This window comes from Engystomops pustulosus, chromosome 10 (genome assembly GCF_040894005.1).
Source record: "Engystomops pustulosus chromosome 10, aEngPut4.maternal, whole genome shotgun sequence".
Classification (NCBI taxonomy): Eukaryota; Metazoa; Chordata; class Amphibia; order Anura; family Leptodactylidae; genus Engystomops; species Engystomops pustulosus.
The window spans coordinates 53,380,358-53,393,304 of record NC_092420.1 but is presented as its reverse complement, the minus strand read 5'-3'; the positions used below and the strand labels follow the sequence as shown (position 1 = coordinate 53,393,304).

The window sequence follows — 12,947 nt, the reverse complement described above, 5'->3', positions numbered from 1 at the left end:
CTCCTCCACCTCCAACCTTTGGAAACCTTTCCTCTGTGTGTCCTTCAAATTTATAAAACCGCCCCCTGCCTTGTTCCCCCCGCGGACTTCATCAACTTTCTATGACCGCGTCAGGTATTCTGAAGAACGTGCAGCTGGACTTGCGCACATGAAGAGGAGCCGGTCAAACGGTTTCCGCATTCATCTGCACATTCGCTACTCTATGCCTAACTAGTAGTTAATTTAGGGTCTCAAATCAACTTGCCAGCTCATCTTTAATTGTCCTTAGGAGTGGAAACTGCGTATCAAACCCCGACTTCACTGCACAAGCGCTATAGGTACGGTACATGCGCAATGAAGCCGGGATACTGTACTGGCTTCACTTCCCACATTGTGACATGAGGCACATCTGCCTCATCAGACTCACATCTAGGTAAGTATATATTTTTTTTTCATTTCTTTCTTTTTACACATTAAGACTTCAAAAAAGTTTCAAATCAACCTGGAAGATCTACTTTATTTGTCCTTAGAAGTGGGAATAGAGGAGTTTATAATGAATAAGAGTGGGTCATACTATATAGTTGTTGTGATACAAGTAGTAAGTCTATAGAAATTGCAGTCCAGGGAACAAGTGGTTTGACACCTAGAAGTGTTTTCTTACTTCTGGATGTTCTTTACATGTGCAAATTTTTTTATGTAACCTGCCTCAATCATGGTCTTTTTGAGCAATGGGCTGGTTCTTGAAATGCAGAACATATCTCTACTGCTTTGGTAAGCAATAAAACTGTGTTGAGTAGTGTTAAGGAGATCGCACTGGTTTCGGACGCCATCTTAACTACTGTCCGCCATTTTAAGTATAAGCCAGGGGTCACACCGGGGGTCAAGCACTGTCCAGTTAATGTCATGATTCAAACTTCATTTTATGTAACCTGTTTGATCGCCTGGCAGCTAATTCCCTATAATGAGAATCCAGTCTGTCCTTCATCTTTAGTTCTATATTTTGATTCTAGCGCCAGCTTATCTCTTTCTTCTTAGGGAAATTACCGTATATACTTGAGTATAAGCTGACCCGAGTATAAGCCGAGACCCCTAATTTTATCATCAAAAACTGGGAAAACCTATTGACTCGAGTATAAGCCGAGGTAGGGAAATGCATTGGTCACAGACCCCCCCAGTATGTAGCCAGCCTGCCCCTAGTAGTATACAGCACTGCCCCCAGTAGTATACAGCACTGCCCAGTCTGCCCCCAGTAGTATACAGCTTGCACAGCGTTAAAAAAAATAATAATAAACTTATATACTCACCCTCCGGTGGCCCCGATGCGCAGCGCTGCTCCCCCGATGTCCGCGTGGGTCCTCTTCTGGCTTCCGTGGCCGTCTTCTTGCTTCTCTAACTTCGTGCCGGGCGCCGCCATTGCTCTCCCGCGGACGGCGCCTAGTATGACGCGCCGCCTGTTATAACAGTTATTAGAGGCGTCTGCAGTTAAGCTTTATGGTTAATCGAGGTTCTGATTACAATCCAACATTTTTAAAATCCAAAATGTTTTGGCTGGGATTACAACTATAAAACACAGCCCTTAGTAAATGTGGGCCAATGTGTTTTATGTGCACCCCTTTACTTCACACCTACCTGCCTTGTAGTTAGGAACATTTTGCACAAGGTTGGTGTTCCCACTTGGATATGGAAATCCTTGCACCTTGGCTGGCGCTATTCAGGAATAAAGTCCTGGGTTTTCTAGAAATAATTATTGATAGTTTATATGCAGGCTACGCCATCAATAGGCGATTGTGTGGATTGCAGAACATGTAGTAAACAGAGAAATTAGAGCCCTGTATATTGATGACTTCTGGCAACAATGTGGGATGGTGTGTGTCTGCCCCCACAGATACTATTAATGCTCAATCCAATGGTAGAACATTCATTCCCCTGACATGCATCCAGTGTCTACCATATAACCTGTTACAGCTAATCTGTCTCTCAAGTACTAGGCCCAGTCTCAAACAGAATTTAAGAAAGGGGTGATACAATGCACCAGGTTCCTGTATCCATGTAACAAAATCTTTTTATATCAAGTAGTCAAGGTCAGAAGTCAGTTGATAAAGGGTGGGGAGCACTCCAGTGTCCACTACCTCTCATGTTACCTACTGGACTAGGATCCTACCTGTCATCTCCAGATAGCGAAGAGAGGTCACGTAGGAGGACCAATGGAACCATGTCTTCATAGAACATTCAAGACTTTCAAGAGACTCTCCATCCGATAAAGTTCATTGACACGTCCCAACCACTGGTGCAGGGAGGAGGGATCCACTGAGCGCCAACAGGTGGGGATACAGGCCTTAGCTGCAATGAGGAGGTAGCACAGCAGTGTTTTTTTTTTTTTGCATGGAACAGGTGTTTCTAAAGTTGCCTCCAACGATAAATATGTTCTGCAAACATAAATTTTATAGAGTGCTTGCAGTTGAAGACCATCATATTTTTATTACCACCTGCTGAACTTCATTAAAAGAAATTCTCAAAAAATTTTGCCAGAATTTATTCCCATTATCCCTCCAAAAAAAATATTAAATTACTAGTATATATTATAAGTACCTAAAAAAAAAAAAAAATTAGACCCTCACATTGGGGCAAAACTAATAAAGCTATACCTTATATATCTGGTGATGGGTAAAGAAGAATAGATGTATCCAAAGTACACTATCTTAATAAGATAATAGAAGACAATGCATCTAATATTCATTATGCGAAATAATTATGCAGACAGATCAGACTTATGGGTGTACAGTTTATTTTCTGTATCTTTTAGCAGAGTATAAATAGCAGGTATGGAAGACAATGCGGGAAGGGTCATTTCATTTTACACACTACACTACTTAAAGATTACACTTTCAATTTAAAGGGGCATTCCCACAAAGACAAGGGTTTTTTTTTTATATGTACTCAGGATAACAAAATAACACACTCTCTAATTCACTGTTATATCTGTGAAATGATGTATTTTGCTAACAAGTCCAACCAATCTCCATCAGTCTTGGTGTACACAATTTCAGTTTCCCCTAGACACGACCCTGTAACTTCTGACATGGGGTCGGTGGCCGCCGTCTTGCATTCCTGTGTGACCCTGTGCTGCTGAGATTTCTGTCTCTCTCTGCTCTGTGCCTGTAGCCTGCCACTGACTCACTTCCTGCCAGCAAACACATCCTGAGCAGAGAGAAACTGCAAACTACAGGCAGATAAGTCATCTGGGCTAAGGGGAAGGTAGGCACATATCTGTGAGAACAGATATGTAGCAGAGCTGACAGTGTAAAAGTCTGTCAGCCTCTGTGTAATAGGCATCTCATCATCTCTGATCTGTCTCATCTCACTATGTGTCAGTGTTTTAGTACAAATGTCTAAAGCCAGATGAAAGTGTATATACACCTGTACCCTGATAATCTAACCACATTGTCACCCCACAGAACTAGACTGGATTATAATGCGTCTGCTTGGAGTCCCCGCCCACACTGGGAATTTTGCACTGACTATCACTGAGTGATAGGAGCTAAAACAGCAATAAAACCGAGTAAAATTGTAAAGTGACGGGTTCAAATGATCTTTATTGTGTAAACATCACTAGGGGATTGAAATTTGAGAATTTTCTTTCATGGGAAAACCCCTTTGAGGCAAAATGCACTCAAGCTCCAAAAAATATTCCTTCCCATTATTTTAAATTTCAAATCTGTGTAGTACGGCCACATTTCTCATTCCAATGTTACAGTTTTAATACACTGCATGATAATGGGTCGGATAATATGAACTAACAATATCACAGATCCACAAGTCATTTTGCGAGGGTTGGACCCAGAGAGAGGTCATATAAAGTGCATTACAGAATACAAAGCAAAAAGTTAGAGTGAAATGAAAACTAAAAACACTAATAATCATTGTGATATCTTTTAACTTATTATTAAAAACCATTGTGACAGTCATTTATATTCAGTTACTAGAACAAATCTCACACATTCTTCTAAAACATTATATTATATAAATTATGTTACAAAAACAAAAAACACAACAGCTCAAGATAACAATGTACACACACAATCTTTACAAAGAAGGTTTAATACAGTGCAAAAGTTTTAGAACAGGTTGCTGTCCAGGTGTAGCAAATTGTGTCATGCAATGTTGGGACTCGGATGGCATAATGCAAGTTTTCTTTCTGCCAATTACCATGGAGTACGGCTGTGGAAGCGACAGTGCAAAGTGTTGGTTTTTGTAATATGCAGATGGTATAAGTCACATAAACTGGAGCTCTGGTTAGGGAGGCTCTGAATGGTGGCAATTCGTGTAATGCTATAAACTTGTATGACTGAGGTATCACACATGTGAAGTCACACTTGTAGAAACTGTGAATTACACCCACTGGATTGTACTAGGTGAGAACACACCATCATTCGATGCCTCTAGGGACTGTACATAGAGAGATTTAGGAGAAGGTCTGTCGCTGTACCTCTTGTGAATGGCACATGACAGAGCCTCTAACAGGGTTTGAAGCTCAGGAAGGTCAATGACTTGTACTGACAGGATTTTATTCACTTGATTTGATGATGAATTTAGGTCATTTATACATGTAAGAACTTCTGAAGCATCTACTTCAGCTCCTGCAAGAGATGAAGTAAAAGTAATACCAAGCTTGTAATTATGATATGTCGTTACATTTTAGCAATTAAAAAAGAAAACAAAATAAAGCTTTGGGGAAAAGTTTACTTAAAAACATAAAATATCCAATGTCCTGACATATAAAGAGATTTACATAATGGTACGTTAGGTTTATAAAAAAAAGAAAGATACTGAGGTTTTTGGGTATAGGTAGAGACGAGCAGACCCAATGTTCGCATTCAGGTTCATCCGTGCGACCCAGACATATTACCCAATTGGTAGCAATCATTGGCAGCAATGAATGGTGAGCTGCTAGCAAACATTGGGTCTGATTATCTCCAGTTATAAACGGTTAATGTTACAGTTTCCCATACACCGTCCCATCACCTGGCCGGGGATGAAGCCTCAGTAAGGACAATGTACAGTAGCAATGTTGGCTGGTCTCTGCTCCGCAGTGGATAATGATGGCGGCCCTGACATGTTCACCGAGATGTTCCTTACAATGCAGAGAGCAGAAGTGGAACCTTCCTCCTCCTGTGAACCCTGGCACTTCACTGACCTTGGATTATGCAAGTCCTGACCTTGGATCCCGTTTGTTAATCTGCTTTACTGCACAATATGTACATAAAATCGCCTGTATACACGATCATGTGAAACAGACATACATCTGGCCATATAGCATTAAAGGGAAATGCTCCTCCGCACTATCCTGTGTCTAGCTATAAAATAGGAACCATGCCTAGAAGCTAAGTTGGTGCAAATCATCAGAAGAGAATGATCTTTGTTTCTAAAGCCTTTGTACTAGGATCATACAAAAAGTGCTGCAGTAAATGCATTTTAAGGTGCTGGCTACTTATAAGAAAGTTTACCACGGTAAATACACATCACGTCATGCCTAGTAAAGTTTCTCTTTAGGCCTATTTACGGCCGATTTACGCCCCCTCCCCCCCCCCCCATTGACGGCAATGGGCGCACCGTACCACATCGTACCCCGTGAAAAAATAGGACATGTATCCCTATGGAGAGGGGCGGGGGTGAGCAGCGCTCTCCCCTTCCTCCTCTCTCCGCGCGCTGCCGTGTGGCCGCCGTGCTACGGTACGGCTGGCAAAGTCTGTATCAGCCATGGCTCATGTGACCCAGCAGCATCAACACATCATATGAAGTGTTCTGTCCCGGAAAGGGGTCATGCTGTCATCACTGTGTACACGTCCCCTCCGTGAAAACCACTCCCCTGTCAGTGGTATCAAGGAGATTCAACAATTGATGTGAGGTGTTCATACAGAAATGATAGGATGGCTCCCTTCACCTACTGGAAGTATGTGGGACCCCGGACATCACATGTCCAGAGTCATACTGCCGGCAGCTCACTTGACCCATAGTTGCTATGGACTAAAGTACAAAATAGGTAACCCTATTAGGGCCTTGTTCTTGCTCATCGTATTGCCCTTTAAGGCTAAAGTAAATTAACTAATGCTAAAAGTTAACAATTTTTTCCTAAGGATATTTTTAATGACAGTCAATAAGATCATTGCAAATTAGACTGAACAATAGTAATGACACATAGCGATTTACCTCTCAATATTGAAGTAACATTATTTCGCAGCAAGTCCATGCTTGTCTTGATACGACGTAGTCGTGTACTCAGGGAGCTCTGAACAGTAAATGATGTGTCTCTAAGCAGCTGGTCAATGTTTAGCTAAAAAAAAAAAGAAGAAGAAGAAATTCAAAATCTATAATAGATCACAAAAAAATAAATCCTAACATGTGGAAGCCAAATTAATATGGACTATACATCTATGCTTTGCATAAAACATTAGAAAACTAAACATACAAATGTCATTTAATTTGATCAGAAATTTTTGTCTATATTTAGCCCCAGAGGGAAATTAAAATATCTCATAGTGCCATTGTTTTGCAAATAATAAAGGACTGTAATCTACGTAAAAAATTACTTTGAGCTCACCTAAAAATTGTTTTAGTCTAATTTGTCAATATAATTTATTATTAAAAGGGAACCTGTCATCAGGACCCCGTTTTTTGTTTCCCCCACGTCCTCATAACCAATTCTTAGCACATCCCCAAACAGTTTTTAAAATCAATCAGGCTTTTTTTTTTTTGTAGATAAAAAGAAAAGTTATATGAAAGTTTACTAGTACCTCAGTCCTGCAGTTTCCCGGGGGTGTGTCTAGTGAGGAACGGTTTCACCATCCACTCTCAGGAAACTGCTCAGCCGGGTTACAAAAAAAATAAAGCGCCCATCTCCCTCCTTGCTACTCCATCTAGGATACCCGCCCCTGGCTCCTCTTCTCGCTCACCGTGCAATTCTTGTGCCTGAGCAGTCAACATCTGCAGGCGGACATGCGCAGATGTAGTGGAGCTGGCTGCCCAGTTTCCACAGTCTGCTGCACTACACTTGGGGTTGATAAGCAATGAGCCAGGTACACAACTTGCTAAGGAGTTTGCATACCTCCCGATGCCTCTAGCAACCCCAAGCGTAGTGCGGCTCATGCGCGGATGGATGCAGGGACTAGGTGGCCGGCTCCCCTGTATCTGCACATGTCCACCTGCAGATGCGGACGTGGTCAGCAAGAAGAGGGGCAGGCACATAGTTGTGCCCTAGATGTTGGATAAGCGAGAGGGGGAGGGTAATTTTTTTTTTTTAACCTGTTGAGGACAAAGCGATTTCCCGAGGATGAGTGGGAAACTTCCTGACTACACACACTTCTGGGACATGAGACACTGCAGGACTGGGGTATAAGGATATATATTTATTTTTTATCTATTAAAAGCCTGATTTTAAAAACTGTTTAAGGGATGTGCTAAGAATTGGTTATGGGGACTTAGGGGCCTTTCCCTCTAAGATGATGCACAAGTAATTGCTACCAATGCATAGAGGCTCGGCCAAGTCTACAGTTTGTTGCAAGAAACTAATTGTTAGTTCTTTAGTTTTACTCACAATAAGCACGAGTACATTATTGATGCACCAATTTGTGAATTTCCCCCTATCCCTCTAATGACAATGGGTCTGTAATCATTCAGGTATTCCATAGTTTGTACTTGAATAAGGTTTATATCCAACTTCCTCCTGTAGAAGCCCTAACATTCTCTAACTTTTTGTTTGACATCTTTTAGGAGGATTTAATCGGTTTCCTTATTGTCTTCATAAAAGCTTGTTTTTTCATGTAGATTAATCTTTTGTGTTCCACTTATCCACATTTAGTTATTTAGATATATTTTAACTCTATTCATTGGCACAATTTTGTCTATTCAAAATAATCAGTGACTACTCCAACACACAAGTTTATATCCCTGTGATTCATCACACAAGAGTTCCCAGTCTGTTGTCAAAAAAAAAAGACACTGAATTTCCTCCTCTACATTACATGGTTTAGAGTAAAATTAGGTTGTGATCTAAGTTCCCTAGCAGGTGGTAATATCAGTGACATAGAACACTAAACAGTGATATGCTATGCGGTTTGAAAATGCCTTTTTAACAGGTATTATCTTTTACATTAATCCTATCTGGGAATATAAAAACAGCAGTATGTCATACCTTTTCACAAGAAGCAAGGCTGTTCTTAAGAAACAAAGATAAAGTGTTGGATTTCTTCTTTATATCATCAAGAACCTGAAAATAAACAGCATAAAGATCTGTATTTTTGAAAGTATACTCCCTGGGGGGGGGGGATACAAAAGTAGTAAAAGTGACTACAGGGGAATGGAAGACTCCTGGTCAAAGTAAAAAGGATCAGGCTAGAAGGAGATATTTTAACATGCTTACAGAAAGGGATTGTACACATCTCCCCTATTTTGTGGGAAGGGATAAATGTTTTGGGTGGAAAAACTCCATTAGGTTGGTGGAAAAAGGTTTAATTTATTTAACCACCCAAGTCCTCACATGTACCTACCTTATCATGAGCAGAGCATTTATCCAGATCTATTTGCATCATGACTGCGGCCTGTATTCCACTTTCAATTAGACCCTGAATCCCTAAGCGCATCCCATTATGAAGTATCTCACTAATCGGCTTCTGGAAGAAAAGGGAAAGTAGAAATCAAATTAGATAAATCCCATTTAATACACTGTTACTGTATTATTCTGCAGGTTTTCCCCCTAACATAAAGGCAACAATCTCTCTTAGCAAAATGTGGCTCTGGAGAATCATAGATGCAAAATTTTGTTTTGTTTCAGATTTTCAATCAAGAAAAGCATTACACTGAATAACCACATTGTTCCCTTCAAGTCACATGCCTGAAGTAAAAACTGAAGAAACACTATAAACCAACAAATACAGCAATTACAGATAATATTCAATCCCCTGAGGTATCCAAATTATGGACCTTTCTGCTTGTGGAGATTTAATACCTGCAGACCATGTTCTTCTGATGATTCCTCTTCCGGGAGAGGCAATTCAGTTAGTGCAGCCATATTCCCAATGCTCTGTAGTATCTGCTCTGTTGTGCTGTTGGCTTTATCTTTCGCTTCTGCTACCATGGCCGATATATCAGAGCAACAGCCCTATGAAAATTATAAAGTGGTTATAGCTGCAGCAGTTACAGAGTTATTACCAGCGTTAAACCTACCATTTGATTTGATGAATTATGAAGCAAATATACCTGAGAATGCTTTAGCTACATTGATGCAGAAACATATTTTTTTAATCCCTGAGCTGAGTGGTTTTGCTGACAATTATGAAATTATAATAATGAAGCTGTGTCGCTCCTTTGCCTGGGCTCAGCACTTTTCCTCTAACATTAGTTATGCACTGCTCACATGATGATGTAATCACTGTGTTGTGCCTGAAGACAGAATAATCAATTGCTGCACCATCCCGAGCTGCTGTGTATGAGTGATCAAGCTCAGGTTGATTAAATACTGAGCTTAGTCAAGACATGACTAATGTCCCTTGACTAAGCTCCAGGCTCACTCAGTTTTCCCAAGGTCCTGAATTTTATAATTGTTTTTTCGGGAAAACCACTCAGCACAGGGATTAACCAAGATATGATTCTGCACCAGTCTAGCTACAGTATTCTGAAGGCATGTTTGGTTCAGAAAAGCATCAAATCAAATGGTAGATTTCCTTTAAAGGAAATCTCCCGACAAAATCAAGCATGATTAACCAATGATCCAATCACTGACTGTAATCTTATAATATTTATAATCTTTCTTCTAAAACCAACTTTTACAATTATGCTAATGAGCCAGAAGGGCCCTGGGGGGTATTACAAAATCTCATTCTTGCCACAGCTTCACAGGCTGTTACATTGTCTCCCAACATGCCCCTTTGGCACTTCCCCCTTCCCACTGCCTGATGTAATCTAACTGCAGAAGAGGACTTTTCAGCACACAATGCTGAAGTGCTTCTGGACCGTGTAACAGGTTGTGAAGCTACAGCATGGAGGGGCCCCCCATAGCCCTTCTGGATCACTAGTGTAAGTTGATTTTAGAAGGAAGGATGCCATGGATAACAAATTAAAACATACCACAAATTACAGTCATAGTGCCTGGTTCTATGAGTAAGTGTCCCTGGTTTATCATGCTTGATTTTGAAGGTAGATTTCCTTGTACCTACTATCATCAACTAATTTCCTTAAAGTGTAAATGTAATGTTAGTGACAACATTAGTTTCCTTTTACCCCATCCTTGCTTTCTTAATGGTTTGTTCATTCTGAATCTACTTCTATCGAAAAAAAGAGCTCCTTTACAGAGATCTATAGGGGAAGGAGTAAGAACAGTAAGAGAAGGAGAGGCATACAGACTGCTGAAGGCTCCAGTAGGTTTAGATAGTAAGATAACAGCCCCAGGAGGAGCTTCAGTATGAAGGACATAGTACAGCAATACAGAGACGTGGAGCCAGGAGGAAACTTACTAGAGCAAACAGCATCTGTGTGTGCCATTTACTCCCTACACTTCTATTACTTATCCCCATATATAGCACACAGGCAGGAAGAAACACAATGAGAAGATTACCTGTAGGAGCAGCTGTAGGTATCCCCCCAGCTTCCTTACTGACACCATCAAGCAGTCAGCGAGCTGGCCACTGCCCAGGCCTCCAGGCAGATGGTCCAACCAGTGCTTGCTTAATACAACAAGCTGCTGAAATGCAGAGGTCATTCGTATGCTCTGTAATTGGGCCCCACGATTAACCAAGAACACTGGAAGATAGACCAAAAAGAGATTGTAACAATCCAAATTCATATAAACACAAGGTTATAAAACTGTTAAGATTACAGCTATATCATGCCATTATTATTAGCGGTTGTCCACGCATGACATAGAATAACTTGCTCAGTGATGAGACCTCCACATATCATGGTAATGAGGATCTGCTTAATTCCAAATAAATGGAGCAGCAGACTGGACAGGTGTTCTGTCACTCCATTCACTTTCTAAGCCATAGAGATAAATGGAGCAGCAGGCACATGATTAGCCAATCACATAGACATTTCTAAGGAATACAAAGTGGTAGCTAATCTTTAGCACAGGATATCAATGTGTGACCATTTGGGTGCCCACAGGGATTGGTACTAATCACTAGGATGGCACAACTACATTTTTGTAGGTGTACGATTTGCAGTACCAGGCACAGCAGCGTGTATGCTGGTTACTAGGTATAGGCCGCACAACAGTCACACCTTGATGGCTACACGTGTGTCCAAAGAAAAATATACCAATACAAGATTCCGAAATTCTGAAACATAGTTTACGACAAGGATATTTGAATGAAAAAGATGTAAAATAAGACTATTATACACTCACAGGCATCGGTGGTATCATCATCCTGCTGATCATATGCCCGTGACAGACTGTGGACTGCAGTGCACACAGTACGCAGACAGCGGATCACACTGTCACCCATACTGCTCTCATCTGCATGACGTTGTCCGAGGTAATCCAGGGCAGAACCTATAAGATCCTTACAGATTCCAGGAAGATGGGAGTCTGTGGGGTTTGAGCAAACACTGCTGGATTTACTCAGGAAACTGCTGGATTTGTTCATTAAACCTGTAGATAAACATAAAAGAAATAAAGCAAGAATTTCAAAACTATGACAAAAAAAATAATAATCAGAAGTTTATCCTATATTTATCTGACATAAATACCCACCTGACGCATGTCCTGACTGTAAACTCTGAATAGGATGGACTCGAATTTCATACAGACATCCAGAAATCCTCTTATTCTTCATAAGGCTTTTGCTCCTTTAAAAAACAAAGGATGTTGCAATCAATAAAATTCCTGCAGTATCTGCTATCTTTACCCCAGTTTACACAACAAGGCTCAGTCCATTTTCTTTAAAAATCAGACTAGTGTCTCTATCTTATCTAACAGATTTTGAGATTGTAGTTTATATTAGGAGTATAATTTTGCTGATTGGTTGGGTTTTTTGGGGATAAAAATTCAACAATTTAGGAAAAAGTATTTAAAAAATTACAATTTTCAAAGTTTTAAATTTTCATTTTTTCTATTTTCTATTATGTCAAACCACAATTTTTGTATAAAACTTTGCCACTTGTCTTCTATTTCCATAATTTTTATATTTGCTCATTTTTTACGAATGTTAGTAGGTTTATAATTTTAGTAGCAAGTTCTCAAATGTGCACTACCACCTCCTCCGCACCCGGCGTGCACTACCACCTCCTCCGCACCCGGCGTGCACTACCACCTCCTCCGCACCCGGCGTGCACTACCACCTCCTCCGCACCCGGCGTGCACTACCACCTCCTCCGCAGTCATGTCATACATCCGTCATGATCAGCGTAAAATCGCAGGACCAATCAAATTGATTGATGTCGCCTTGCGATCCCCACCCGACCCATCCATTCGTCACCCTGTCGTGAAACAGGGTGATGCCAGTAAACCAAGAAGCGTCTGCGTCCTATATATCAGAATCTGAGTGCTTAATCACTGTGCTCAGCGTCCGATATATATCTGCTCGTGGGTTAAAATTGGAGTCCAGAGGTATTTGGATTTAATCATTTAGCATGTTCAGATGTTTACACTGCACCTTACCTGCGCCTTGAGAAATTGGACATGGATGATTTGGACAGGTCTGGCTCCCATTCATCTGCTGGGTCATAAAATAGGTCATCATCTTTTACACTGCCATTACTCTGTGGATGTAGAGACAAAAGCACCACGATTTAGAAACTCAAAAGAAGTCTAAATTATAAATAAAGCATCCAGTGAAGGAAAAGAAGAAAAATGGATCTTGGTGGTTCCATGCTTCCAATAGGGGAAAAGAAATCCAAGTGGGTAACCACCAAGATGCAATTTTTCTTAGTTGAATATACCAGTGTCCCTCCGGAGGATTGGGCTACGACAGAACATC

General features: G+C 40.8%; 1 protein-coding gene across 1 annotated transcript in view; it reads right to left on the bottom strand.

Moving 5' to 3' along the window:
* Positions 1-2,757: 2,757 nt before the first annotated feature.
* Positions 2,758-12,947, bottom strand: part of KIF14 (kinesin family member 14) — a 35,428-nt gene continuing 25,238 nt past the window's right edge. The window contains exons 22-30 of the mRNA XM_072127225.1: positions 12,629-12,729; positions 11,723-11,817; positions 11,375-11,620; positions 10,586-10,770; positions 8,981-9,133; positions 8,523-8,645; positions 8,168-8,242; positions 6,187-6,310; positions 2,758-4,616 (exon numbers count right to left, since the gene is read on the bottom strand). Coding sequence (XP_071983326.1) covers positions 4,369-4,616; positions 6,187-6,310; positions 8,168-8,242; positions 8,523-8,645; positions 8,981-9,133; positions 10,586-10,770; positions 11,375-11,620; positions 11,723-11,817; positions 12,629-12,729 — 1,350 coding nt within the window. The 3' untranslated portion in view covers positions 2,758-4,368. The remainder of the gene's footprint in view (positions 4,617-6,186; positions 6,311-8,167; positions 8,243-8,522; positions 8,646-8,980; positions 9,134-10,585; positions 10,771-11,374; positions 11,621-11,722; positions 11,818-12,628; positions 12,730-12,947) is intronic.